This window comes from Gopherus evgoodei, chromosome 7, assembly GCF_007399415.2.
Source record: "Gopherus evgoodei ecotype Sinaloan lineage chromosome 7, rGopEvg1_v1.p, whole genome shotgun sequence".
NCBI classification, from domain to species: Eukaryota; Metazoa; Chordata; order Testudines; family Testudinidae; genus Gopherus; species Gopherus evgoodei.
In genome coordinates this window covers 97,695,209-97,723,015 of record NC_044328.1, presented here as the reverse complement: position 1 = coordinate 97,723,015, position 27,807 = coordinate 97,695,209, and the positions used below count along the sequence as shown (strand labels likewise).

Genomic DNA, 27,807 nt, shown 5'->3' with positions numbered 1-27,807 from the left:
ATACACAACTCAGTTGCACCAGTGTATGAGTTGGCTTTCTTTCACATCTCTTTATTTCATATTTCAAACAATTACAAATTAGTGCAAATACCCAGGGAACAAGGAATTGAAACTTGCCATTACAATACATGGCTGGATGGCACTGTCAAGGCACTTCTGTTTTCTGCTCTCCCTAAACCCACATCAACTTTTTGTACCATGATAAAACCCCAACAACTTGGCTGTGAAATGGCAGCTGACAGGATGGGGAAGGGACACCCAGCTGAACAAAGTCTCTCACACACACAAAAATAAATAGTCCCACTCTGCTCCCAGTAGACTGTTTCCCTCTGCCATAGGGGACAGCCAGGTTCCCTGTGCTACCCTTGGCATTCATTGGAGAAGGCTGGGAAACTGCATCTGTCCTAAAGGGGGGCCAGACTGGAAGGGAAACCAGCAAAATGTACAAGGGGCAACACAGTGAGGCACTGAGGTAACAGCAGCAGCAGGCAAACATTTGAGCCCTTTAAGAGGCAGGCAGGCATCCTGGGTAGTATCCCAGCCACAGGACACTGACAAGGACTGTGGAGTGGCCATTTGCCTCTTAGCTGATGCGGCACTTATCTTTGCGGCTGTATTTGCGCCGTCGCAGTTCCAGGCCCCGCTGCAGCCTGGCATCTTCCTCCAAGGCTCTGTGAGGAGAAGGGTCGAAGGGGGAATGCAAGTTAAAACTTAGGGTACCACGCCTGACCTCAAACGCCTGATCTGAAAGTCATGCCCAGACTCACATTCTCTCCTTGATGTCCAGGTCTCGCACCAGCTCATCCCGCTGGTTCACGAGCGACACCAGTTCCTCCAATAGGAGCTGCTCCCGCCTCTGCTGGGCTTCTGTCTTGAGACAGTCTTCAGGGGTTAGAGAGACATGTCAGCTGAGAGCCCAGAGCAAGAGCCCCCCGCCCCTTCCACAGACTCCCAGTCCCCTTTGCTCTCGGGGGCCGAGCCCTCACCTTCAGTAGCTAACATGGCTCTCAACTCCCGGCTCAGTAACTCAAATCGTCTTTCCAGGTCCTGCTCTTCCATCCTGGGGGGAGGAGGAGGAGAAAATGTGTGGGGGGGGTGTCATTCCCAAGGTTACACATTCTCTCCTCTCCCCCGCATGGTTTGGATGATCACCAAAAGCCCAGCCACCACTCTCCCCCCAGGGTCACTCACAGCAGCTGCAGCTGGTCCTGGCGCCGGATCAGTGCATTCTTCTTATTGACCAGTGTGAACCACTCCTGGATCAGCTCCTCCTCCTGGGCCTGGTTTGTGCCTGTAATGGCGGGTGGGGGAGGAGTGAGGTGTGAGTGCACGGCAGGAACCAGCAAGTGACATTTGCACCTGTGTGGCAGTGCAGTAGTGAGTGTTGATGGTGGGAGGGTGAGCATGGCCCAGTGATGGGATGGAGTCATCCTTTGGTGCATTCCCCAACTTCTCTCCACCCGTTAATAGCCTGCTCCCTTCAAGCCCAGATGGAGGTGGCAGGGCAGCGACACAGATGATAGGACATCCATACAGCGCACATTCCCCCCCTCCCACCCCATGAGGGGCTCATCACCAAGGGGTCCTGAAAAGTTCCAGAAGCCGCCAGCAGGTGGTACTAAGAGGCCACAATGCTGGAAGGGGTGAGGGCACAGGACAGCACCTGATGATCACTAGTCCCAGCACCCGCAGGGCTGTTGTGTGTGTCCCGACACAGCACCTGACTCCATGAGGAAGCGCAGCTCCTTCTCCACCACGGCTGCCCGGGCATCAATCTGCTTCTGCTCATTCTCCAGCGCCTGCAGCTCGGCCACCACATACTGGCTGGTGTCTTGGAACCGCTGCCAGGGAGGCAGGAGGTCAGACCCAGCGTCTCCTCAAGGGGAAAGGCCCTGTGTCTCCGTCCCTTCCACCATCTCCCCCAGTTACCCATCCTTACCGGCACCTCCTCCTCTGTGGTGCTCGTTTCCTTGCTGGGATCCCGGGACGGCTCCTGGGTGGTAGTACTGGAGGAGGGGGCTATCTCTGTGGGGGAGAAGACAGAGAGATTGGGGTCATGAGAGGCAGTTAAACCCCATTCCCCAGCTCCCCCCTGGTGGTGGAGGCCCTGTTGTAATTATTGGGGTGTGAACAAGAGCTGCTGAGGGGCAAAGGTGCAGCGGGGAAACAGACACAACTACTCCGAGCAGAGGGCAGCTACTGTATGGTAATTGTGTCTGGCAAATGAGGAGTGTGAGCCCGGAAAGCAATGGGCCAATATTGGGGTGCTGGAAATCAGACCTAAGCGGTGGCCAAAACACAGAGGGGACTGGAGACCAGCTGGTTGGATGACAGTGGCCAGGAAGGAGAAGCAAGTTTCCCCACCATGGTTGCCACCCCTGTGGACTCCTGAGACTAGAGGAGGCAGCACCACACCACGGTGCCTCCTTCATCCTAATCCTGAGGGATGCCCGGGGCCAGAGAGAGGGACTCAGCTGATGTCACCATCTCTGCCAGCTCCAGCTGAATCCCAGCTGCTACCAGCAGATGTTTAGGGTTGCCCCAAACAGAGGGTCAAGTCCCGACCACCCTGGCTAGTAGCCATTGATGGACTCATTCTCCATGAACTACCTTGTTCGGTTTTTAATATGGATCTACTTTTGACCATCACAACATCCCACGGCAATGAGTTCCACAGGTTAATTGTGTGGTGTGTAAGAAAGTATTTCCTCTTGGCTGGATTAAAACTGTTGCCTATCAATTTCATCAGGTGACTCTATGTCTGTATTTAAGGAAGGGTAAATAAAACTTCTCAAGTCACTTTTCCCTCACCATGCATGATTGTCTAGACCTCTATCCTATCCTCCCTTAGGTGTCTCTTCTCCAAGCTGAACTGCCCTTATCTTTGTAGCCTCTCCTCATATGGAAGCTGTTCTGTCCCTTTGATCATCCTTCCAGCCCTCCAGTGGCACTCGATTGTTTTTGACACCAGAACCCGACACACTATTCAAGGTGTGGACGTACCATGGATTTGTATAGTGGCATTATGATATTTTCTATCCCTTTCCTAATGATTCCAAACAGCCCGTTAGCCTTTTCGGCCGTTGCTGTGTACTGAGCTAAAGTTTTCAGGGAACTCTTGACAGTGACTGCAAGATCTCTTTCTTGTGGGTAACAGCTAATTTAGAACCCCATTGTTAGACACGCATACTTGGGGTTATTTTTGTGTGTGCATTACCTTGCACTTATCAATGCTGAATTTCATCTGCCATTTTGTCGCCCACTCACCCCATTTTGTGGGACCCCACCCTGGTAACTCCCATCCCTTCTTTTTCTGTCTTTTCAATACAAGGTTAAAGGGATTTTTAATGGAGTATTTGCCCTGGAAATAAGCAGGCTGAGGTCTCCGAATTCCACACCCTTAGCCTGGGTTACCACTTTCATGTTGTGCAGTGAAAGGGATCTGCTAACACCTTGGACACTCTGGGCCTGCAGGGTGTCAAAATTAACACAACCATGCTGCTCCCCTTAAGGATCCATATTGCCCCTTTGCCCCCAAAACTGTTGCTGCTAAATAAGGCAGACCCTACAGAAAACCCAGGCTCACCTGGGGGCTGCTGAGTCCTGGCGGAAGCAGGGGGTCCTGCCTTGGGGGTCATCATGCCTTCATGGTCATCCTGGTAGAGAAAAGGGATAGGGAACATTACAATAATAAACCAGCTCCCATGAGACCCTACCATAACAAACCAGTCTATGCAGCCGCAAGAGAGTCTACAATAACAAATTGCACAGCACAACCCCAGTGCCCCCAAGAGACCCTACAATAACAAACCAGTATGCACAGCCCTAGTATTTACGAGACACCCTACAAAAACAAACCAATGCTCCCAGGAGAACCTACAATAACAAACTTGTGCATGCAGCCCCAAGAGACCCTATAATCATAAATTGCTAGAGTTGTACATGCTAATTGGTTACTGAAAGGACTCATGGGGCTGCATGTGCCAGGTTGCTATTAGAGTATCCCAGGAGGGAGGGTCTTTCATAAATACTAGGACTACGTATGCCAGGGGTCGGCAACCTTTCAGAAGTGCTGTGCCGAGTCTTCATTTATTCACTCAGATTTAAGGTTTTGCGTGCCAGTAATACATTTTAACATTTTTAGAAGGTCTCTTTCTATAAGTCTATAATATAGAACTAAACTATTGTTGTATGTAAAGTAAATAAGGTTTTAAAAATGTTTAAGAAGCTTCATTTAAAATTTATTTAAAATGCAGAGCCCCCCGGAACGGTGGCCAGGACCCGGGCAGTGTGAGTGCACTGAAAATCAGCATGCATGCCATAGGTTGCCTACCCCTGATGTATGCTGTTTATGAGCTACTTTGTAATAACGACCCAGTGCTCCTGGGAGACTGTACCATAACAAACGAGTGCATGCAGAGCCTACAACAACAATGCAGTGCCCTGGAGAAACCCTGCAATAACTGAGTCCCTTCCCATTCCCCACTCACCGTTCCTAGCCAATCAGACCTCCTCCGTGATGTTTCCCCTGGGGGGCCGCCCGCCTCCCCCTCATCCATAGACAGTGACTCGCTCTTGAGCCGCGAGCGCCGCTTCTTGAGCAGGTCTGCATCACGCACGTGGGAGAAGCCCGACTTGCTGCCATGGGAGCGTGGTGGGGCCACAGGGCCCTGGCTGCCTGTGGACAGCGAGCGCTGCAGGGATCGCTCGGCCTGGTCCGGCGCCTCCCCGTTCCGTACAGACTGACGCTTCAGCCGTGGAGGGGGCACCAGCTTCTCGTCACCATTGGCCGGCACCTTCCCAGCATCCTCTGGGGCAAGAGGCTCTGCCTCTGGTTTCTTGGCCGATGGGGACATTGCACCATTGACCAATGATTTCCCAGCATCCTTTGCGGCTTTGCTCCCTCCATCCTTTGGGGTAGGTGGCTCTGCCTCTGGACTTATAGCTGGCTTGGTAGTCACATCATTGATTAGCACCTTCCCAGCATCCTTTGTGACAGAGGGCTCCACCTCTGATTGCACAGTTGTTTGGGATATGGTGCCATTTACAGTCACTTTCCCAGCATCCTCTGCATCACCTATCTTGGCATCAGTCCCAGCATCCTTTGGGGCGGTGAGTTCTGCCTCCAGTTTCTTGGCCAATTCAGTTCCTCCTGTCACAGTTTTATTGGCTGCTGCCTTCCCATCATCCCTTGCAGCAGGGGCAGTGCTCCCAGGCTCTTCGGGCCCCCTGGTGGCACTTTGGAAGCGCTCGGCATAGAAGCGGGCAGGGTCAATGGAGAAGGCGGGGTCCGAGTCGAACTTGCCCACCTTGTAGGTGCTCTGGCTGCTGTGGTTGGCGATCTGCACTACGTTCAGCTCCTGGCCTGTGAAGAAGGCCCGGATCTGGCACAGGTAGGTCATGACAATGAGTTTGTCGGGCACCGTCAGGAACACCATGTCAGCCGGTTCCAGCACCCGCGAGATGCCCAGGGAGGCAAAGCCGTCATAGGCCTGGGGGGAGGGGACAAACCAGGGTATGTGACTAACCCCAATATTCAGCCCCCACCCTGAGTTAGGGATAGGACCCAGGAGTCCTGACGCCCCATGGTCATCCCTCCAGCCCCTATGTGCTCTGATCAGCAGGCCACATACACCACAGCCTATACTCCCATCATGTCCCCCCTCAAGTGCCTCTTTTCTAAAGTAAACATACACAACTCCTTCAGCCTTCACTCGTATGGCTTGCATTCCATCCCATGGTGGGGAGTTCCTAACCCTGGGGGAGGGAGTCTCCCCAGCCCAGAACAGCTCCTCCGTTCTCTTCAGGGGAGTGGACTCCTGTTCATAGGAAGAGCCAGGTAATAGTAACTGGGGATTTGATTATTAGAAATATAGATGGCTGGCTCTGTGATGACCAGGAGAACCACATTTGGCTGAATTCAAATCAGTGGGGCTGGATGCTATTCACCCCAGGGTACAGCAGGAATTAGCTGAAGAAATCTCGGCGCCACTGGCAATAATATTTGCAAACTCATGGATGAGAGAAGAGATCTTGGAAGGCAGGAGAAGGGCTAACGTAAAAAAGGGAAAATGAAGGAGCTGGGGAACTACAGACCATTCATTGATACCTGAGAGCTACTAGAGCAGTGTATAAAACATTCAATTTGCGAGTACCTGGACGATGAAGGGGTGATCACTAGCAACCAGCAAGGATTTACCAAGAACAAATCATGCCAAACCAGCTTCATTTCCTTCTTTGACAGGGTAACTGATTTGGTGGACGTGGGGGATGCAGTAGACATAATATACCTGGACTTCAACAAGGCTTTTGACATAGTCCCACAGGACATTTTGATAGATAAGCTGGAGAAATGTGGTCCCGGCGGAACTACCATTAAGTGGATACATAATTGGGTAAACAACTGCCAACAAAGAGTAACTATGAATGGAATGATGTCGGACTGGAGGGCGGTCTCAAGTGGGGTTCCACAGTTGCTCTTCTGGGCCCGGTATAGTTTAACATCTTTATTAATGACCAGGGATGTAGGAACAGAGAGCATACGGATCAGAGCTGCAAATGACAAAAACCGGGGGGGGGGGGAGGTTGCCAATACTTTGGAGGATAGAGCTAAGATTCAGAGGGATCTCAATAAATTGGACAACTGGGATATAGAGAACAAAATGAAATTCAATAAAGACAAATGAAAGATGCTTCATTTAGGGAAGAAAAAACAAATGCACAAATAAAGAATGGGGGATAACTGGCTTGGCAAAAGCACTGCTGAGAAGGATCTGGAAGTTGTGGTGGATCACAACCTCAATGCGAGTCAGCAATGCGATGCTGTTGCAAAAAAAGCAAATGCAATTTTAGGTTGCATTAACAGAGGCATAGCATGCAAGTCATGAGAGGTGATAGTACCTCTCTACTCAGCACTGGTTAGGCCTCAGCTGGAGTACTGTGTCCAGTTTTGGTCACCAATGTATAGAAAGGACGAGGAGAAAAGATCGAGAGGTGATCAACAAAGATAATCAAAGGGAATGCAAGCCATGCAAGTGAAGGCTGAAGGAACTGCGTATGTTTAGTTTAGAAAAGAGGAGATTGAGGTAGGATATGATGGCGGTCTTCAAATACTTGAAAGGCTGCCATAAAAAGATGGAGACAAGTTGTTCTCTCTTCCTATAGAGGGCAGGACAAGAGGCAAAGGGTTCAAACTACAGCATAGCAGATTTCAATTAAACCTCAGGAAAAACTTCCTAACTGTAAGAACAGTAGGACAATGGAACAGATGCCTCCGTAGGGTGTGGAAACTCCTTCGCTGGAGGTTTTCAAAAGGAGGCTGGATAGCCGTCTGTTGTGGATGGTTTAGACACAACAAGTCCTGCATCTTGGCAGGCGGTTAGACTAGATGACCCTGGGGTTCCCCTAATATTCTATGGTGAATTGGCTGCTAGGTGTGAAGGTTGCGGACCTCCTGAGACATCCAGTCAGACTCGTGCAGTGCTGGGGAGGAGCCAGTGGTCGTGGTACATGTAGGTACCAATGACATAGGGAAGGATAGGAGAGAAGTCTGGGAGGCCTAATTTAGGCGGCTAGATAAGAGATTAAAGTCCAGGACCTCCAAGGTAGCATTCTCTGAAATGCTTCCAGTACCACACACAGGGCCAGTTAGACAGGCAGAACTGCAGGGTCTCAATGCATGGATGAGACAATGGTGTAGGGAGGAGGGGTTTAGGTTTATACGGAACTGGGGAACCTTTTGGGAAAGGAGGAGCCTATACAGGAAGGATGGGCTCCACCTACACCAAAATGGAACCAGACTGTAGGCATGTAAAATTAAAAAGGTGGAAGAGGAGTTTTTAACTAAGGGCTGGGGGAAAGCCGACCAGTGTGGAGGAGTACAGGGTTCGGACAGACACATCCCTTAGAGGAGGATCTATTAATGGAGATTCTCTATGTCCTAGTAAGGAGGAGAGACTAGAAGTTGATAAAGTACAGGCAGGAACTGAAGAAAGTCAGTCAAAGGAAAGAGGATCCCATTCAGTTACATCACATGAAGGCAGACAACTGAATATTGACAAATTGTGTAAGTGCTTGTACACAAATGCTAGAAGTCTAAACATTAAGATGAGTGAACTGGAGTGCCTGGAACTAAATGAGGATACTGATACAATAGGCATCACAGAAACTTGGTGGAATGATGAAAATCAATGGGACACGGTAATACCAGGGTACAAAATATATAGGAACGACAGAGTAGGTTGTGCTGGTGTGGGAGTGGCACTATATGTGAAAGAAAGCATAGAATCAAATATAGGGAAAATCTTAAATGCACCAAACAGTCTATCCATAGAGATTCTATGGCAAATTCCATGCTTGAATAATAAGAGGATAGCACTCGGAATATACTGACCACCTGCCCAGGAAGTTGATGGTGACTGTGAAATGCTCAGGGAGATTAGAGAGGCTACAAAAACAGAAAACCCAATAATAATGGGGGATTTCAGCTGTCACCATATTGACTGGGAACATGTCACCTCAGGACGGGACGCAGAGATAAAATTTCTAGAGACCACTAATGACTGCTTCTTGGAGCAGCTAGTCCTGGAACCCACATGGGGAGAGGCAATTCCTTGATTTAGTCCTAAGTGGTGCACACGATCTAGTCCAAGAGGAGAATATAGCTGGACCACTTGGTAATAGTGACCATAATATATTCAAATTTAACATCCTTGGGGGGGAGTGGAATACAAAAGAAACCCACCACAGGTAGCATTTAATTTCAAAAGGGCTATGACACAAAAATTTGGCTAGTTAAATGGAAATTAAAAGGAACAGTCACAAGAGTGAAATGCCTACAAGCTGCATGGAGACTTTTTCAAAACACCATAATAGGGGCTCAAACAAAATGTATATCCCAAATTAAAAAAAAAAAAAGCAAGAGAACCAAAAAATGCCACCACAGCTAAACAACAGAGTAAAAGAGGTGGTTAGAGACAAAATACGTCTTTTAAAAAATGGAAGTCAAATCCTACTGAGGAAAATAGAAAGGAACCAATAACTTTTTTTTAAGTATATCAGAAGCAGGAAGCCTGGCAAATGATCAGTGGAGCCATTGGACAATCGAGGTGCTAAAGGGGCATGCGAGGCAGACAAGGCCAATGCAGAGAAGCTAAATGAATGCTTTCCATCAATCTTCACAGCAAAGGATGTGAGGAACATGGGCTAATCCCCCTCACCCCCAGCATTCTAGGCAGGCGGCATGCAGTCCCCCTCACCCCTCTGAGCGTGCAGCGGGTGGCACCCCCCGACCCCTGAATGCTGGGAAGTGTGCAAACCCCCCCTCAGCTCTCAAGCTGTAGGTGGGGAGGCCAGTGGAACATGCCTCCCCCAGCCCCCAAACGCCGGGTGGGTGATGCATGGTCCCCCAGTCCCCGAGTACAGAATGGGGGGCGCACAGCCCCCAGGCCCCAGCACCTGCAGCCAGCCTGAGCACAGGGCGTGCAAACCCAGTGCCGGCACACACACCCCTCCCCCAGCGCAGCCCCAGCCACCCCAAGTCCTGGCCACAGGCCAGCTGCAACCACCCTAGTTCCAAACCCAGCATGCTTCCCTGAAGATGAGCAGCCTGCCTGGGCTGGGGCCAAGGGAGACAGGCAAACAGGAGGGGGCCTTCCTGGTGGAGCATGGGCAGGGTCACACCGGGCTGTCTGAGGAGGAACATACATGCTGCCCATGGTGAGGAAGATCATCACAGTTGAGCTATTCTTTTTAAGTGACAAATCTGAGGAATTGTCCCAGATTGAGGTGTCAATAGAGGAGGTTTATGGAACAAACTGATAAATTAAACTGTAATAAGTCTGAAGGAATTCTAATATGAAATTGCAGAACTACTAACTGTGGTATGTAACCCATCACTTAAATCAACCTCTGTACCAGATGACTGGAGGATAGCTAATGTAACACTGATTTTTAAAAAAGGTTTCAGAGGTAATCCCAGCAATTACACGCCAGTAAGCCTAACACCAATACCAGGCAAATTGGTTGAAACTATAGTAAAGAACAGAATTATCAGACACATAGATGAACATATGATGCAGAAGAGTCAACACAACTTTTGTAAAGGGAAATCCTGCCTCACCAATCTACTAGAATTCTTTGAGGCAGGTCAACAAATGTGGTCAAGGGTGATCCAGTGGATATAGTGTACTTGGACTTTCAAAAAGCTTTTGGCAAGGTCCCTCACCAAAGGCTCTTAAACAAAATAAACTGCCACTGGATAAGAGGGAAGGTCCTCTCATGGCTTGGTAACTGGTTAAAAAACAAAGGGTATGAAGAGATGGTCAGTTTTCACAGTGGAGAGAGGTAAACAGTGGCTGTGACATTTTATACCTTGGGGGAGCATCCTGGAACCCCCATATTTCTCATTTTTACATAATCACGATCTTACATATAAAGCATGCCTTGTAAGGTATCGGGGAAAGGTTATGATCTGCTGAAAGTCATTTCTCTATCCATATATGTGAATAATTAATGTATATGAAGTCATGAAAATTGTGTTGTATGGTTGTCACTAAAACATGCTGTAAGTTGGGGACTCAGTCAGATACTAGCTCCCCAGAGGCAACAGCAAGGAAAGTAACCAACACCAGGGTGGCATGACAAACAACCCATCAACAACCATTGTCCAGCAAGGGAGCTACAAACAACCCATCAACAACCATTGTCCAGCAAGGGAGCTACAATTCTCCTGCATGAGGCCACAGCAGGGAATTGCTCAGCCTTGCTGGGAGACTCTGCAATGACCCCAGACATGCCTGGACTTGTGTTTTCCAAGCACATGGACTGAGGGTATAAAACCGAACATAGAAGGCCCATGCTGGGCCTTTCTCCTTCACCCATCTACACTGCAATCAACAAGGACACTGAAGACTCCAACTGAGGGGACTGGCCCAGATTTCAAGTGTGAAATCTGTGTACTATGAACTGCAATATCCAGTGGGGTGAAAAAAACTGCTTAATCTAGATGTTGCCCAGTCTAATAGGGTTGAGCGTTTAGACTGCGTGCTTATATTTTATTTCTTTTGGTAACTAACTCTGACTTTTTGCCTATTACTTAATATCACTTAAAATCTATCTTTTGTAGTCAATAAATTTGTTTTACTGTTTCTCTTTAGCAGTGACTTTGTATGAAGTGTTTGGTAAATCTGCTCAGGTTTGCAAAGGCTGGTGTGTATCCACTTTCCATTGATGAAGTGGTGAACCAGTTAATAAATCTGCATTGCTCATCTTGAGCAGTGCAAGACGGTATATTCCTGGGGTACAATTCTGGGAGCTGGGGTAGGGTGACCAGACAGCAAGTGTGAAAAATCGGGACAGGGGGCGGGGGGTAATAGGAGCCTATATAAGAAAAAGCCCTAAATATCGGGACTATCCCTATTAAATCAGGACATCTGGTCACCCTAAGCTGGGGGGATTTGGCTGGTGCCTTTCTCTGCGTTATTCATGAGTGGCTCTGGGAGCATTCACGCAATCTAGCTGGGTGTGGGGCTCCACATGCTGAGTGATAACAGCGCCTGAAGGGGTTTTCTGCTGGTCACTAGCAAGGCTTTGTGAGAGACAGACCAGGTTGGAGAGAGTTCAGCGGGCACAGCAGTCTCACAGTCCCAGGCTGCATCCCGGGGATCCCATCACAGTGGGGTCTCCCAAGGATCTGTTCAACATAGCCATAAATAATCTGGAAAAGGGGGTAAGCAGTGAGAGTGGCAAAGTTTGTAGACAATACAAAATTACTCAAGATAGTTAAGCCTAAAGCAGACTGTGAAGAGCTACTAAGGGATCTCACAAAACTGGGTGTCTGGCAAAATGGCAGATGAAATTCAATGTTGATAAATGCAAAATAACACACACTAGAAAACATGATCCCCACTATGCATACAAAATGATGGAGTCTAAATTAGCTGTTACCATTTAACACAGAGATCTTGGAGTCATTGTGGAGAGTTCTCTGAAAACATCTCTGACATCCGCAGCAGTCAAAAAAGCTAACGAATGTTGGGAATCATTAAGAAAGGGATAAATAATGAGACAGAAAATAGCACGATGCCTCTATATAATTCCATAGTATGCCCACACCTTGAATACTGCATGAAGTTCTCTTCACCCCATCTCAAAACAAAAAAATTAGAATTGGAAAAGGTAAAAAGAAAGGCAACAAAAATGATGAGGGGGCTGGAACAGCTTCTGTATGAGCAGAGATTAAAAAGATTGGGACTGTTCAGCTTTGAACGGAGATGGCTCTGCGGGATGTGATAGAGGACTATAAGATCATGACTGGTGTGGACAAAGTGAAAAAGGAAGTGTTATTTACCCCTTCGCATAACAGTTGGGAGGGGTACCAATGACATAGGTCATTCAATCAATAGACTGCACGTTTAAAAGAAACACAAGAAAGAACTTCTTCATGCAACACACAGTCATCCTGTGAAACACATTGCCAGGGGTGCTGTGAAAGCCAAAGGTATAACTGGACTCAAAAAGAATTTGATAAGCTGATGGAGCATAAGTTCCTCAATAGCTATTAGCCAAGATGGTCAGGGAGGTTACCCCATGCTCCTGGTGTTCCTAAGCCTCTGACAGCCAGAAGCTGGGACTGAACACAAGAGGGACTACTTGGTAAATTGCCCTGTTCTGTTCATTCCCTCTGAAGCATCTGGCACCAGTCACTGTTGGAAGACAGGCTACTGGGCTAGATGGACCATTGGGCTGAGTCAGTATCATGTTCTTACAGTTTCCTTCCCCACCATCTGCCAGGGTCCCCAACTTACCAGCTTGTTATTTTCTTTGATAGCGAGAGGGTCCAGGGTCTCATAATTGCTGGAGAGGGGGCAGACAGACATGACAAAGATAGATCCTGTTTAGTGAATGGGGTCTCTTGAGTCCCCACCCCACTCGCCTCTCAGGGACACGCCCCCCCTCCATACCGAGACATGGCCTCCCCCACAACACACACGTCTGCTGGTGCCCCTCAGTCTTGACCTGCAGCCCCCTGCTATCCCAGCCCCAACTCCCTGCACTGCCCCTCAGCCCCAGGACTCACATTTTCTCTGGGTGGAAGTGATGCAGGATGGCGCAGAATGCCAGCCCATTGCGCCAAGAGGTGGTGAAGTTAGTGACCCGGACACCCCGGTAGCCAGCCGTGACGTTCTGGCACCATTCCAGCAGTGACTGGCTGCAGCTGACAAGACCTGGGCTGGTTGCTGGAGGCTCCTCCTAGGAGATAAATAGGGGATGGGGTGGGATATGGGTCAGGGATGCGCTGGTTCACCCTACACCAGGCAAAGCACGCCCACACCAGCACTGGCCAGCCATACTGCCCTCCTGGCTCCCCCATTCTCCTGCCTGCATAACCCCAACACCACCACCTGTCACCAGGACCTCTCCCATGATTAGGGTTCCCCCACACCGACAGGCACCAAGCCACCCCCTTACCCCATGGCAGCCAGGAGTGAAGGGCTAGGGCTATATGGTACAAAGACCCGGCCAAGTCCTGGCTGTTGCACCCTCCCCTTCCTTCTGTTAGGCAAGGGTGTTCTCCTGGCGGGGCTTGGCCGAGGGCTCACTGGCAGCTGGGATCCAGCCACCCCAATGCAGCGCAGTGAGCAAGCCGGATGCAGGCAGGGGTCTGTGGGTCACAGAATAAGGTGGAGGGGGTTAGTCAGGGGTCTGTGGGCTCTGATGATCCATCTCCAGGTGTTATCCTCAGCCCCAATTAAAGGGGAGGAGGCAGTTAGCCCAAAATGAGTTTTATCCCCTCCACACATCCCAATTAAAGGCTTTATCCTTGTAGCAATGCTTTGGGTCTGTCTGTCCTTCCACAGCCCCCCCACCCCCTCAATCACACAGCCCTTAGGATTAGTTGGAAGCAAGGGCGGGCAGGCAGCCATGGCAGCTGGCAGGGCTGGGGGGCACAAGCATTCGCTGTCCCTACCTGGGGGGCCTCCTGCCCTACGCTATCCCGGGCAGCGCCGCAGGGCGGGGGAGATGGCTCCCGCCCGGACGCCTGGGTCCCCTCGTTGGATGATGGGCTGGCACTCCTCTCCCGGGAAGGGTGGGTGGGCGGGAGGCTCAAAGTGAAGCGGCACTGTGAGATGTAAGGCTCAGCGAAGGGGGATGGGGGGCCCAGAATGGGCGCATCCTGGGGAGGCATCAGTGCGAGGGCTGCAGCCTGTCTGCTGCTCCTTCCTGGGCCGATGCAGGTGGTCAGCTGGTCTGTGCAGAGCCCTGACTGCTTCTCCAGAGGGCGCCCTGCCCCACTGGCATCCTCCTTGCTGGGCAGGGAGCCCACAGCCCCACCACACTCTCTGGAACCCACTGCCTCCTCCGGCCCACCCCTCTCCAGCAGGGGCTCAGGTGTGCTGGGGGTGGCACCCCCGGACACTGTACCGTCGGCTCCCGGGCTCTCCATGGCGCCCTCCAGCTGGGCAGAAGCCTCCAGAGATGGGGCGTCCACTACTACTAACTGCGCCTCACCTCCGCATGGCCTGCCAGCTGCCTCTCTCCCTGCCTCCTCCAGCCTGCCCCTCTCCAGCCAGGCTGGGGCCTCCACAGGCAGGGGGGCTGTTACTGAGTGCACCGCACCGCCACCCGGCTCGCCAGCCGCCTCGCCCCCTGCCCCTTCCAGCCTGCCCCACTCTGGCCAAGCCGGGATTACCCTCCACAGTCCGTCTCCTGCTTCTGCCTTCATCACACTACTGGGCACCTCCCCAGCACCCTGTCCCACCACATCCTCCGACCGACACCTCCATGGCTTTGGGGGGGCCATCAGAGACGGTGCATCACCTGCCCCACCCTGCACAACAGCCCCCGCAGCGTCCTTCCAAGCTGCCCTTTCTGCTCCTGGCCTCTCTGGCTGGGATGCTGCTCTAGGTCTCTCTCCTGCTGCCCTGCGCTGCTCCAGCTGGGGGGGCGTCACTGCACGAGACAGGTCTGGTGCTGGGCTTGGCCAGAATCCTCGCCCAGAATCCTCCTGCCCCACCAGCTCTGTTCTGTGCCTCTCCAGCGAGGGCACAACTTCTGCTACGCTCTGAGCAGTGCCCCCACACGCCTTCCTGTTTGCCCTGCAGTTCTCCAGTTCCGTTGGCTCCTCCGGCCTGCCCTTCTCCAACTGGCCTGGGATCGCCTTCATCACCACTCTGGATGCCCCCTTGGCACCCTCTCCAACCACATTTTCTGACCGATACCTCCAAGGCTTGGGGGGGCCCACCAGAGAGGCTGCATCTCCTCCCCCCACACACACAACAGCTCCCCCAGCATCCTTCCCGGCTGCCACATCTGCTGTCAGCCTTTCCAGATGGGACGCCCCCCTGAGACCCTCTCCTGTCGCCCTGCCCTGTTCCTCTTTGAGGGGCACCACCACAGGAGCAACAGCACCCCCGACGCTTGGCCAACCATTAGCATCTGCTGCTGCCTTCTCTTCCTGCCTGCCCCATGGCACTGGGGGCAGCCCCACCACAGACGACACGGCCAGCAGTGCAGCAGCCGAGGGCACACCCGCCCCAAAGCCGCTCCTGGCCAGGCCGATGCCCTCCCCAGCAACAACAGCAGGTCCTGGTGCATCCTTATGAAGGTACATTATTACAGAGATGCCCGGAGACGCCGAACGGGCCCGCCTGTCCCTCCGGGGCCGGGGCAGCGGCTTCGGCCGGACTGGCAGTTCTGCTGACCTAGGCCGGGCTAGACGGACCCTGGCAGGCACCACTGGCACAGGCAGAGAGGTTGCAGGTCGAGGGCCCTGCTCTGACTTCGCTGTTTCCAATTTGAGCTGGGAGGGAGGCAGTTTGGCACCTTCCCATTGGCATCTCTGGATAGAGGGTACCTCGGGGGGTGGAGCTGTGGGCGCAGTGGGTTCTGGCAGGAGGGGTTTCTTACGCCGTGGGGCAGGGACAGGGCTCTCCGCCCGGGGCATCCAGATGTCACTGGGCCTGGAGGGAGGGACAAAGGAGACAGAAGGGGAGTTGGTCTCATCGTGAGGGCAGAGCTGTCTTCTGGGGGGATTTCTCATCCTCCAAACTTGACAATGAGCCCAATCTTCTCAGCATGGGGACTGAAAGGCCCAGGAACAGACACCAGGCATCCTGGCTCCCTGAACCCTTCTGCTCTAACCACCTTACCCCCCAGATCCAGGGATGGAACCCAGGAATCCTGGCGTCCAGCCCCACCACCCCCAACCCACTAGACCCCACTCTCTCTACACTCCACTTGGAATATTGAAAATGTCCGCTAAACACAGGAGTTCCTCAGCACAGATGAGCAGCTTTGGGATATTCCGAGCCAGCCCACCCCGCCATGGGGTCAGATCACAGCTAGCGCCCCCAGACGGGACATGCCCTATTTCACACCCCTCTGAGCCTGCCAGTCCCCCATCCTGGTGCTGGATCACAGCCAGCGCCCCCTAGAGGGACAGGCCCCATGTCCCATTCCTTGCCACACTACCCAAACTTCCTCCTCTGTTAATCTGCTCAGCTCAGTAGGGACAGCAGTTTCCTGCAGCGCCAGCTGCGTCCCTTCCCCCACCCCTCTAGAAGGGTCAGAGCTGGCAGCCCAGCCTGCAGCTCCCTTCCTGGGTAGGAGAAATGCGGCTTCCTCCTTCGGTGGGAACATGCTCTCTTCCCTGAGCAGGGGAGGGGAGGGGACTGGCAAACCTCCTGAAGGCAGAAGCAAAACCAACACTGGGTGGCTGGGTTTATCCATAAGCAGCTGGGCACTAACCTTTTTCCACCACAACGCCATCACCCACACCGCCCCTGCCTGCTACTTCCAATTACTGGACACCGCTTCCTCCCAGAGCCAGGACAGAACGCAGGCGTCCTGGCTCCCAGCCCCGTGCTCTAACCACTAGATTTCCACACCCTGCCCACAGCCAGGATAGAAGCCAGGGCTCCAGACTCACCTGCCCTTGGTGTCACTCCCTGATGCCGGCTGCTTCATCAAGGCTGCTGTTTTCTCCTCCTCTTCAGCCCTGGGGTTGCCATCATGTCGTCCCGTCTCCTGGGAAGGGTCTGTGCCTGGCTTGTGGGCCTGATCCGGGACTTGGGCCCCCATCTCCCCTTTAGCACCTGGTTCCACAGCCCCTGCAGCTCCCATTGGGTTCCCACCGGCTGCCATGTTCTGCCCAGCCCTCCCGGCCTGGCCTGCACCACTTACTGGGGGGGGGCCCATCAACTCTGGGGGAGGGGAGGGTGCTGCTCCCTGTAGGACCAGCTCCAGGGCTGGGTGAGGGGTGTCCCTCAGGGGGGCATCTGGGGTGTCGGCCACTCGGACGGGTTCCTCCTTGGCAGAGCCTGCAGGAGAGGAGAGAGGATCCCAGGAGTCAGAGACGGGGGGCAATGGAAGTGGGTGACAACTAGACAGAACTTCCCCATATCCCTGCCCTGAGGGAGTTGGTGGGAAGCTCTTAGACTCCCCCTCTCCTCAGGTCACTAGACTTCACTCCCTTCCCAGGGCTGGGCTAGAACCGAGGCATCCTGACTCCCAACCCGCCCCTGTTCTAACCACTAGACCCTGTGCCCCTCCCAGACAGAACCCAGGAGTCCTGCTGCCCAGCCCAGGGCCCTTGCACACACTGTTGACTTACCTGCCTCCCGGGGTGTCCCATGGGGAGTTGCTCTCCCAGCTGCTGCCCTGCTGGTCCCTGGAGCCGAGGGATTCTCCTCTTCCTCAGCAAGAGTGTTGAGCTCTCGTGACGTGTCTGGGTTGGGAGGGAGTGAGAGAATGTGGAAGGCAGCAAGGAGAGAAAGAGAGAGAGATGTAGCAGTTTGCTGCCTGCTCTGCACCCCACCTACCCCAAACCCCACTTGGCGGGATGGTCCTACCTGTGAAATAGCCCAGCAGTATGGTCTGAATGAAACCTACAGTGTGGGACACAGATAGACAGCCAAAAGTGGTGGGGACAGACAGACAGGAGAGAGAGAGAGAGAGAGAGAATGACCAACCCCAAGACAGCACAGCTGCCCCGGGGAGTGGGGACAGAACTGCCAGTCCCAGGGGACAGACGGGACCTCAGTCACTGCCCCCCAGCAAAGAGAAGCCTAGAGAGTGCCCCCTGCTGGAAGGCAAAGAGACACTAGAAGCTAGTATCAGGAGCAATAGTGGAGCCGAGGGAACCCTACCAAACAGCAACCAGGGCAAACCGCAATTACGAATGGACCAGGGTGGGAAAGCAGGGAGCTGTGGGACAGGTCTGTGGGGCCCCAGCAGAGCTGTAGGTGGGGGATCCCAGGGCTGGGACGGCAGGTGGCTGTGCGTCGGAAGTGAGGGGCACCAGCAGAGCTGTATCCGGGGGAGCCCAGGGCTGGCATAGCAGGTGGCTGGGGTCGGGAGTGAGGGGCAACAGCAGGGCCGATGGGGGGTGAGGGCTAAGGACAGGCTGGCTGGCCCCACCTGTTGGCGCTGTGCCCTGGCTGCTCCCATCCTCATGCTGCATCCTCCTGGCTGCCTCGTCGTCCTCATCGCTGTCGGCGAAGTCATCCAGGTTGCCGACATCGCTGGGTTTGACGCTCATGAGGCTGGCGAGGCTCTGCATGTCCTCATCCCTGAGGGGCAAGGCATGGCGTAAGGGGGGACCGTCTGTGGGGCCACAGGGCAGGGGGGTCACGGTAAGGAGGGACAGTGCAGCCCCATTTCCCTTCCCCGCTCCAGCCTGTGGTGACCCTTGAACCATTTACACCATCCCTCTGGAAACATGGGGCTCTCCTAAGCCACAGGCGAGGGCAGCCCCACCCCCACCTCTGTGGCCCTTACTGACAGGGGAGGGGACTATTTAAACGATGCACCAACTGTGGCCAGGTGGCCGGATGTCCTGCTATTACAAACTGCCAAGGTGGCCTCTCTAAACCAGCCACTTCCTCAACAGTGGTGCCAATGTGGCCGCCCAGAGAGACCCTCTAACCAAGATGGCTGCCCCCTGACACCCTCCTCGCCCACGCCAAGATGGCTGCCTGTGCCACCCTCTTCCCCTGCAGCCATGCCAAGATAGTCGCCCTCAGGCAGCCATCTACCTGCACCAGGATGGCCTCCAAGGGCACTCATCCTCAGCCAAGTCTTTTGCTCTTTGCCCAGCCCTTCTTTGGGCCAAGCCCCGCGCTGCCTCCCCGTCAGAGCAGCATGGAGAGGGAAGTGCAAGCCTGAGTCCCTCCATGCCCTTCCCCCTCCTCGCCAAAGGACACTGCTGCTCCCAGACAGGCCTGTTTCCGTAGGCCCCACGTTATTGACAGAACTCACGTGGCTTTGCCCTCACGCAGGAAGACGCAGGACAGCGTGAGCTGCAGCGTGGCAGCCACCACCTTGACCGAGCGCGGTTTCAGCTTCAGCTTCAGCTCAGCCTGGGCAGGCGTGGGGCGGGCAAAGCGCTGCAGGTTAACATCGGCCGAGGCCAGCACCTTCCGCTGCCCCTTGGACTCCTGGGAAGAGGGAGTGAGCACTGTGAGCTAAGGGAGAGGCCTGACTCCCAGCCTCCCTTACCCTAAAACCACTAGACCCCACTCCACTCCCACAGCTAGGGAGAGAACCCAGGAGTCCTGACTCCCAGGCCCTGCTCACTCTAACCACTAGACACCACTGCCATGTTACAGATGGGGATAGACCCCAGGAATCCTGATTTCCCACCTTTCCCTCTACACTGTCCCCTTTACAGACTCTGTGCTGTTAAATGGCTGCTGTGTTCCTCCTGTGACCTAGCAAGCTCTTGGTGCCAACTGGGAGAGGGGATGCCTGGGGCTACAGAGATCCCCTAGGTCTGGTGCATGCATAACAATTCACCAAAGGGTGGCAGATGAGGTTTCTAGTAAAAGCCAGTAGCCCACTGGTCGTCATAATCATTGCAAAATGTACATACAGATATTATTTCAGGAGCTGTGTATCTACAATAGCAATTATATTCTTACGGTCTGGGAATTGGGGCTGGTCACCGGAAGGTGACAAACAGCAGGAGGTAAGAGACGCTTCTCCCCTGCCTGCTCCTGTATGTGGCACATCCTGCATGGCAGATACCCTATAAGCATTACTGTCTACGCCTGAAGCTAATCAAAAGTTTGCTAAACTCTACAAGAAATATGCAGCCAGGGAAAGACAAGCAGCTGGGGGCATCCTCTTTCGAACAGAGGGGAACAGCCAGCCTGTCTGTTACACAGTGGGAGGAAGACTCTGGGGGAGCTACTCTTCATTAGACAGGAAAGTGACTTGCTAGGTAAGTCTAGGCTCCAGAGGGCGAGTTATGAGTTTACTGTTTGTTCCCAACACCATCATTTGCTATTTCTTGAGACTCTAGTCTTTGTTCATTAAACTGATGCCTGGTTTCACTAGGCGCATGGCTGAGTGCTGTGTTACACAGAGTGGTGATCTCAGCCGGGACGTCCTGTCCCCCCGGGAGCAGCGTATCAGCGAACACTGGGAGTGGCCAGTGGAGCAGGGCCTGGGCACTCAGAGAGATGTTTGCAGGGCTGGCGGCTAGAGTGGACCTGTTGCTAGCCTGCAGAGAGATAATGTCGGCCGGGGGGTGCTCATGCTGCCTGTGACCGGTGGAGTTGGGCCCCGACAGACACAGACAAGGGTCCCTCATGCTAAGGACAGGGAGTGGGGAGGTGTGTCTTAGCCCTGGAGCCCTGGGAAGCGTCACACCACCCCACAGGCAGCTGCACTTGGCAGCCCTGCATGGCTTTGCGATGGAAGATCCCATGTCCTGGCTGGCCGCAGTCATCCACCCCTGAGTTACCACGCTCTGGTTCTCCCTGGACGTACGTTCTCAATCACAAAGGTCCATTCCTTGTCTTCATACTCCTCCATGTGGGGGTCCTGTGGGGGGGGACGGGGCAGAAGGTGAGAGGGGCTTTGCACTGTTTGTTGCACTGGGGGATGGGGGGAGTTATATGTAAGGGTGCCAGTGTGGGTGTGTTGTCGGGATCATACGAAGGGAAGCCTGAGCGTATGCCAGCCCAGCGAGACTGCATGCAGCGGTGTGCGGATGGGTGTGTGACTGCAAGTGTGAGTGCCCGATGTGCACCCACAGGTATACAGAGGAGCGGACGGACACAGCAGTGCATGGGAGGCTGTGAGTTGGTGTGTAACTGCGAGCCAGGGAACACACCTCAGTGCTTTTGTGCAAACGGCGGCCCAACCACAGGAGAGCCGCACATCTGGGTAAGAGCCATTCGTGTGATGGTAAAAGTGCCTGTGCCGGAGTGCATAGGCCAGTGTAAGAATACAGGTCAGTGCAAAGGGGTGCATGAGCATGTGTGCACAACAGCGTGCTTCTGTGAGCGGCAGCTGCCATACCCGGTACAGCGTCACCATTATATCCACGTTCTCTGGCACCATCCACACAACCATCCCCCGGTACGGATTCTTGATCCCTGGCTGCCAACTGTGAGCCTGCAGAACACAAACAGCCAGATCAGAGCTCACGCCCCAAGGGGGAACAGCCACATGTTCCATTCCCTGCCTCCCAAGCCAGCTAGTCCCCCGACCACGGGGCTGCAGTAGAGCTGGCCCCCATACAGAGAGGGCATCCTGAATCCACCCACCTTGGAGCAGACACGTCGGTTCCTCCTGGTCCAAACCACAATCAGCTTGTCCGGTTGCCTGTGAGGTAAGACGGAGGGAACGAATGAACAAATTCGGAGGGGAGGGGAGGAAGACAAAATAAGCTCCCAAGGACCTTCTCCACAACACTTTCCATTGGGATCAGGGTAGCAGGTGACCCAGGTCCCAGCCCCACCATCTTCCCCTCACCACCTGTCCCATGGAAAAGCTTCCCCCCTCTCACCCCTCTGCCTGCCCCCAGAACTGCCCCCCTTTGTGCAGCTCCACTGACTCTCCTGCTCATTGCCTAGGCCCTGGAAGTAGGAGTCCATCTAACCCAATATCCCTCACTTCCCTCTCCCCAGATCTGACCAATGGCCCCATCCAGCTAGTAAACCCCCTGGTTTGACCAAAAGTCAGGACACCTGGGTTCTACCCCAGCTCTGGGAGGGGTGTGGGGGCTAGAGGTTGGAACACTGTTCCCAGTTTGGGCTGCCCACAGAGCAGCACATTGCAGAGCTGGGTGGGGAGAGTTTTTATCTTCCCTGCCTGGCTGCTGGGTGGGTGTGGTCCAGCCTGAACCCCCTGCTCGCCCCACATTGAGTGAGAGACACTGGGGCAGAAAGAGATAAGGATTGGAGGAAGGAGCCTGGAGAGAAAAACACACTGAGGCATTGGGGTCAGCAGTGAATGCAAGGGGCATGCACCCCCTGCTGCACAGCACCACACTGGGGCATTGGGGTCAGCCGTGACTGCCAGGGGAGAGCGCCCCCCACAGACTCCCCACCCTGCTCTCTGCTGCCCAGTCTCCCGAGTCCAGGTAGGAGCAGCCAGAACTAGCATGGTACAAACCAGTGAGTCACTCTGTAGCCCAGAGAAGCTGCGTTTGCCTGGACACGGCAGACGGGGTGCTTACTCAGGAGGCGTGGACGCCATGGTTCACTTCGCCAAGGAGTGTGGGGATCCCAGCCCAGCTCTCCCTGCAGGCTATTGTCTGGGCCAGAAGTCTGAGGCCTGTGTCATAGTCCTTGAAGGATGCCAGACACCCCGCTCCCTCACCCAATGCCTCTACTTCACCCCTTGACATCAGAGCTTCTGGCTCCGAGACATTTTGCTCTATATCTTTAACAGCCACGTGGGCCAGGCCCTAGGGTGTGGCTGGCTCTTGCTTGCACTCATACGCCCCAAATGCTGCAGACATTGTGAGGAATAGAGTCTAGGGGTTGGGGTGAGTGGGGGAGTTGGGCAGGCATCAGGAATCCTGGTGCTATCCACAGCTCTGGGAGGGGAGTGGTCTGGAGGGTTAGAGAAAGGGGTGCATAGGGAGGGACTGGGATTCAGGACTTCTGGGTTCCATTCCTGGCTGTGCCACAGATCCTTTGCACAACCTTGGGTGAGTCTGTGTGTGTCCCAGTTTGCTAACTCCCTAGCCGGGATACAGATAGGGCTGCAAAGTGGTGTAATTCATTACAGGCTGTAAAGGCTGGAATTCCTGGCTTGGAGGCACCAGGGAAGAGCTGAAGGCTTCTTGTTACAGCAAAGGGACGTTCTGGAAACTCTGCGTATGCAGCCTGGCCCTGGCTGACTGAGACACACTTCCAAAGTATGCTTGGATGTGAGGTTACCTCAACTCCTCTGCAGCCCCTGTGCACCAGTCTGAGAGGCACCCACCCGAGGGGAAGGGCACGGGGCTGTTTATCCAAGGATCCCACACACAAGGCTGAGATGCAACTGCCTCTGGGGTGGGGCGCAGGGGCTATTAAGGTGGGATGCTGCCAAGCTGTTGGGGAGGACACTGGCTGCCAGTGGGTTTATCACATTGTAGCACTGCTAACTGGACATGGCATTTGACTCACCAACTGTACAGGGAGTTTCTGGCCACAGGTCAGTGGCTGGCAGAGTGGGGGGTGTCACTGCTGCTCTAGCTGACTGTGAGCTAGGGGGGCAGGGAGGCAATGTCTGGGGGAAATTTCTGACCAGATGGGTGGGGTTAATGGCAGCTCACCCTGTTTATTTACACAGTCCATCGCCCAGTATCACCACTTACAATATGAAAAAAAGCTGGGAACATCCTGACAGCAGTTGGATACAAGTGAACAGGGCCCAGCCTCCCCTGCATCCACCACACAGCCCCAGGGCTCCCCCACACCAGTTCTGCCAGTGCCCCTCAGTCCTGACCTGCAGCCCCTTCCTATCCCAGCCCTGGGCTCCCAGAGGGGTTGGGCTGGCCTGCAGTGCTATGGCATCTACAGGTCAACTCCCCATCTGTCTGTGTCAGTCACAGCCTCCTTCCCCCACCCCGATGCTGTCACTGATTCCCAGGGTCCCCCCTCTCCTAGAATCTCAGCCAAGGCCCTTCACCTCCAACCCACAGACATCACTCTGCCACCCTCCCAAGGTCAGTGGGCAGCCCCAGAGCAGACCCATGGGCCCATCCAACCTGGCACCTTCACAACCACCCACCCAGGAGTTTCTAAACCTCCTGCTAGCCAGAATGTCTGAGCCCTGCCAGGACACCCAGGAGGCACCCCTCCCCCATCCTAGCACTGTCATAACATTGACCATTGCAGTGTATTCTTAGCTCTTGTAGGAGGTGGAAATATAAACACACTCATCTTGTAGCAAATCCTCAGTCCCAGCTCACAGCCATCCCCCTCAACTCAGCTGCAATCCAGCCCTGGCTTCCCCCACCTACAGCTCTGCCAGTGCCCCTCGCTCCCGACTCACAGCCCCCTGATAGCCCAGCCCTGGGCTCCCCCACCTACAGCTCTGCCAGTGCCCCTCGCTCCCAGCCCACAGCCCCCTGTTAGCCCAGCCCTGGGCTCCCCCACCTACAGCTCTGCCAGTGCCCCTCGCTCCCGGCCCACAGCCCCCTGCTATCCTAGCCCTGAGCTCCCCCACCTACAGCTCTGTCAGTGCCCCTCGTTCCCGGCCCACAGCCCCCTGTTAGCCCAGCCCTGGGCTACCCCACCTACAGCTCTGCCAGTGCCCCTCGCTTCTGGCCTACAGCCCTCTGCTAGCCCAGCCCTGGGCTCCCCCACCTGCAGCTCTGCCGGTGCCCCTCACTCCCGGCCCACAGCCCCATGCTATCCTAGCCCTGGGCTTCCCCTCACAGCTGCCAATGCTCCTCACTCTCAACCTGCAGCCCCCTGCAACTCCAGCCCTGAGCCCCTGGCCAGATGCATTGCTCTGAGACCTGGGCCAGTTTACAAGCACCTTCCTCCCTCTTGGGCTTGTGGCCAAGGGGCTAAATTTGGCTCTGTCAGGAGGGGATCAGAGATCAGAGCATCTGTGCAGGTGCTGAGCTAAATTGGTGTCTTGCTGGGAAACCTGATACCCCCCTAAGTTCTCCACAGGCCTGGACTGGGGGCAGCCAGAGCCCAGTGGGCAGGGAGATACCCACCAGGCTGGGGAGAGAGGAACTGGGGCTTTGGGCCCCATCCAGGGATCGTGGTGGGGGAAATCCCTGGCACATGGCAACAGGAGAAGTAGGAGAGGAAGCATGAGGGTGGGGCCGGAGAACAGGGAGGAGTCATGGGGGAAGAGGAGGGACAATGAGGACAGGGGAGGGGCATTTGGGAAAAGGGGGAGGAGCCCCTGAGGGAGAGAGATTGTGGGGAGGAACCACAGAGAGGGAGGAAGGAGCATTTGAGGGTGGGGACTTGAAGGGAAGGGGAGGAGCCTGGGGGACTCAGTTGGGACATTCTGCTCTGCAAGGGCCCCTAATCTAATCCCAAAGAGAGGCCTTTATCCTGCCCCGCCCCAAGAAGCCCACTCTTCCTACAGTCTCTCTGCCCCCCTCCCCTGCACTCCAGGCCCCCTCTCTCTCCTGTTTCTATTTTTAGCTGCTGTCACTAAATATTTATCATTTTTCCATGAATCCCTTTTAAGGTCATTTTAGTTTAAAAAAAATCCCATAAACTCTCTCCCCTGCTGGCTCCTCCCATTTTCATGGAGATAGTCTAGAGCTTGGGAGAGGGGAATCTTTCCACTTCTAGGTTCCCCCTAAACCACAGCGGATGTCTCCTGCTCTAGCCACCCTCTTCACCCGCTAAAACAGGAAATGAAGAGATCTCCATGTTCTAGAGCATGCTCTAGACTCCAACCATATCCCAATCCTAGATGAACCCCACCACCACCTGTCACTCCCCATGGTCCAGTGCACAGTCTAGATTCCTCCTGCCCCAGCCCCTTTTCCAAGCCTTGAGAGACACCCACCTTCTGCCCATCCCTGTGTTCTAGAGCATGTTCTCAATTCTTCTGCTTTGCCCCCCATCCTGGAGGGACACCCCTACTTCCTACTAGTCTCTGAGTCCTAGGTTGAGCTCTAGATTTCCCCTCCCACACAAGCCCTGCGTGGACTGAGGGACACCTCCACAGGTGGCATGGGGGGGTAGGGAAGACCCCTGGCTAGTTGGCCACCTGGGCCAGAGGGGGTCAGTCTGCATCAACCAAGTCCCACAGACTTTGCCCCCAACTCACCAAATCTACAATCACCCTTCCCAGCTCCACAAGAACCAGGCCTCCTCACATCTCTGTGCAGAGGCCAGCCCCAGGGTGCCCCCCTCTAACCCAGGAGCTGCTACGGGGCTGGTCTCACCAGGGGACGGGGGGAGATTTGGAAATGGAGAGCATTGGGGTAAAAGCAGAAACATGGGGTCAGAGTAGGAGGGGGGAGTCTCAACCACTATAAACTGGAGTGTGGGGACTGACCCCTTTCCACCCTTAACCTCCCCCAGATGCCCAAATTTTCTCACCATGACCGGGGAGGGGGATGTCCCGTCTTCCAGCCCAGCCTTGACAGCTTCCCCATGACAACAACCTGGGCTCCTCCCACTCAGTCACCCCTCCCAACAGTATTTTGGGGGCTCCCTTCCTATGGCTAAAATAGGGGGAAGAACATTCCCAGAGTGAACCAACTGACTCCCACCCCCCCAGTGTATAGCTGAACTGTCCCCCATTGGGGTCTTTCAGTTAAGAAAGAGTTAATTCCCCGCATCTACCCCCACCAGAGGTACCTGGCCCCCTCCATAATTAATTAATTCATGTTAATAAACAAAAAGAAGAGGCTGAGAAGAGCTTCCCTCACCCTGTGACAACCCCGTCCCCAAAAAAAATCCTCCCCTCCTCCTCCCATTCCTAATCTCCCCCTTAGATATACTGGGGTACCCCGAGCCAAACTCTGCCCCTTAGATATCCTGGGGTCCCCCATGCTCACCTCTTTCCCACTAGATATACTGAGGTCCCTGGTGCCCACCTCTGCCCTTAGGTATCCTGGGGTCCCCCCATGTGCACTTCTGCCCCATTAAATACCCTGGGGTCCCCGTGCCCACCTGTGCCCCACGCCAGGCTGGCTGCTAGCCGGTCTGTGTCTGCCCCAGGGTGGGGCTGGCCTCACTCACCATTTCTTGGTGCACTCCACCATCAGCTCCTGGTAACAGGCCACGAAGTGAAACTTGGATGCCCGTTTTCCCACGCGCTGGAGTCTCTTCCACGCGGAGCTCATCGCGGCTCGTGGGGGGGTCCCGCGGAGCAGCTCCCCGCCGAGCCGGGCCAGGCGCCTCTCAGGTCACAGCTGCCCCCGCGGCCCCGGCCGATGCCCCGCGACACCCATCGTCCCAGACCCCGAGGCTGCTGGAAAACGACACCCGAGCGGCGACGGCTTGGATGCAGGCACTGAGCCAACGTGGCTCCCCGAAAAATCACGGGTGGCTTGGCTTAGCCCCCCCCCGACACCCCGAGGGGGTGCTTGGCTCTCCTTCCGGACACCCCGATCCCTAGGGGGGCTGGGCTCTCCCCGGACACCCCGATCTCTGAGAGGCTGGGCTTCCTCCCGACACCTGAGGGGGGGCTGGGCTCCTCCCGGACACCCGATCCCTGGGGGGCTGGGCTCCCCCCAGACACCCTGATCTCTGGGAGGCTGGGCTGCCCCCCCCGGTCTTGGCTCCTCCCTACACCCCGATCCCGGGAGGGGGGTTCTTGGCTCTCCCCCTCAGTCCCGGACACCCCGATCCCGGAGGGCGCTTGGCTCTCACCCCCGGTGTCTCTCCGGTCCCGCTCTCTACCCTCGGGCCAGACGCCGGGCAGATCCGTTCCAACTCGGTTCCCGTGTCCGAGTCCGACGCGGAGAGAAGGGAAAACTCCGGCGAATGCGAACGAGGAGCCGAGGGAGCCGTGCCAGGCTGCCAGCGCCCGTCGGCCGGCAGTGTCTGCGCTTCCTGGATCCCGCACGCCCCTCCCCGGGACTCGGGG

General features: G+C 54.8%; 1 protein-coding gene across 7 annotated transcripts; it reads right to left on the bottom strand.

Moving 5' to 3' along the window:
• Positions 1–26: 26 nt before the first annotated feature.
• On the bottom strand, positions 27–27,807 carry EHBP1L1 (EH domain binding protein 1 like 1). Of its 7 annotated transcripts, none has more exons than XM_030568700.1 (21): positions 27,591–27,807; positions 26,958–27,189; positions 21,558–21,615; positions 21,310–21,405; positions 20,776–20,829; positions 19,261–19,439; positions 18,421–18,572; positions 17,853–17,888; positions 17,615–17,728; positions 16,931–17,321; positions 13,970–15,962; positions 13,079–13,251; positions 12,807–12,855; positions 4,491–5,492; positions 3,587–3,656; positions 1,940–2,025; positions 1,721–1,841; positions 1,192–1,291; positions 987–1,060; positions 768–882; positions 27–671 (listed from the first exon to the last, which is right to left on the bottom strand). In XM_030568700.1, exons 2-21 carry the CDS (start codon positions 27,059–27,061, stop codon positions 584–586), a joined length of 5,055 nt encoding a protein of 1,684 aa, XP_030424560.1. In that variant the 5' UTR covers positions 27,062–27,189; positions 27,591–27,807; the 3' UTR covers positions 27–583. The 7 variants fall into 7 exon arrangements, with proteins under 7 accessions (XP_030424560.1, XP_030424561.1, XP_030424564.1 ...); XM_030568701.1 differs by having other exon boundaries at positions 26,958–27,186; XM_030568704.1 differs by having other exon boundaries at positions 15,620–15,962; positions 27,591–27,799.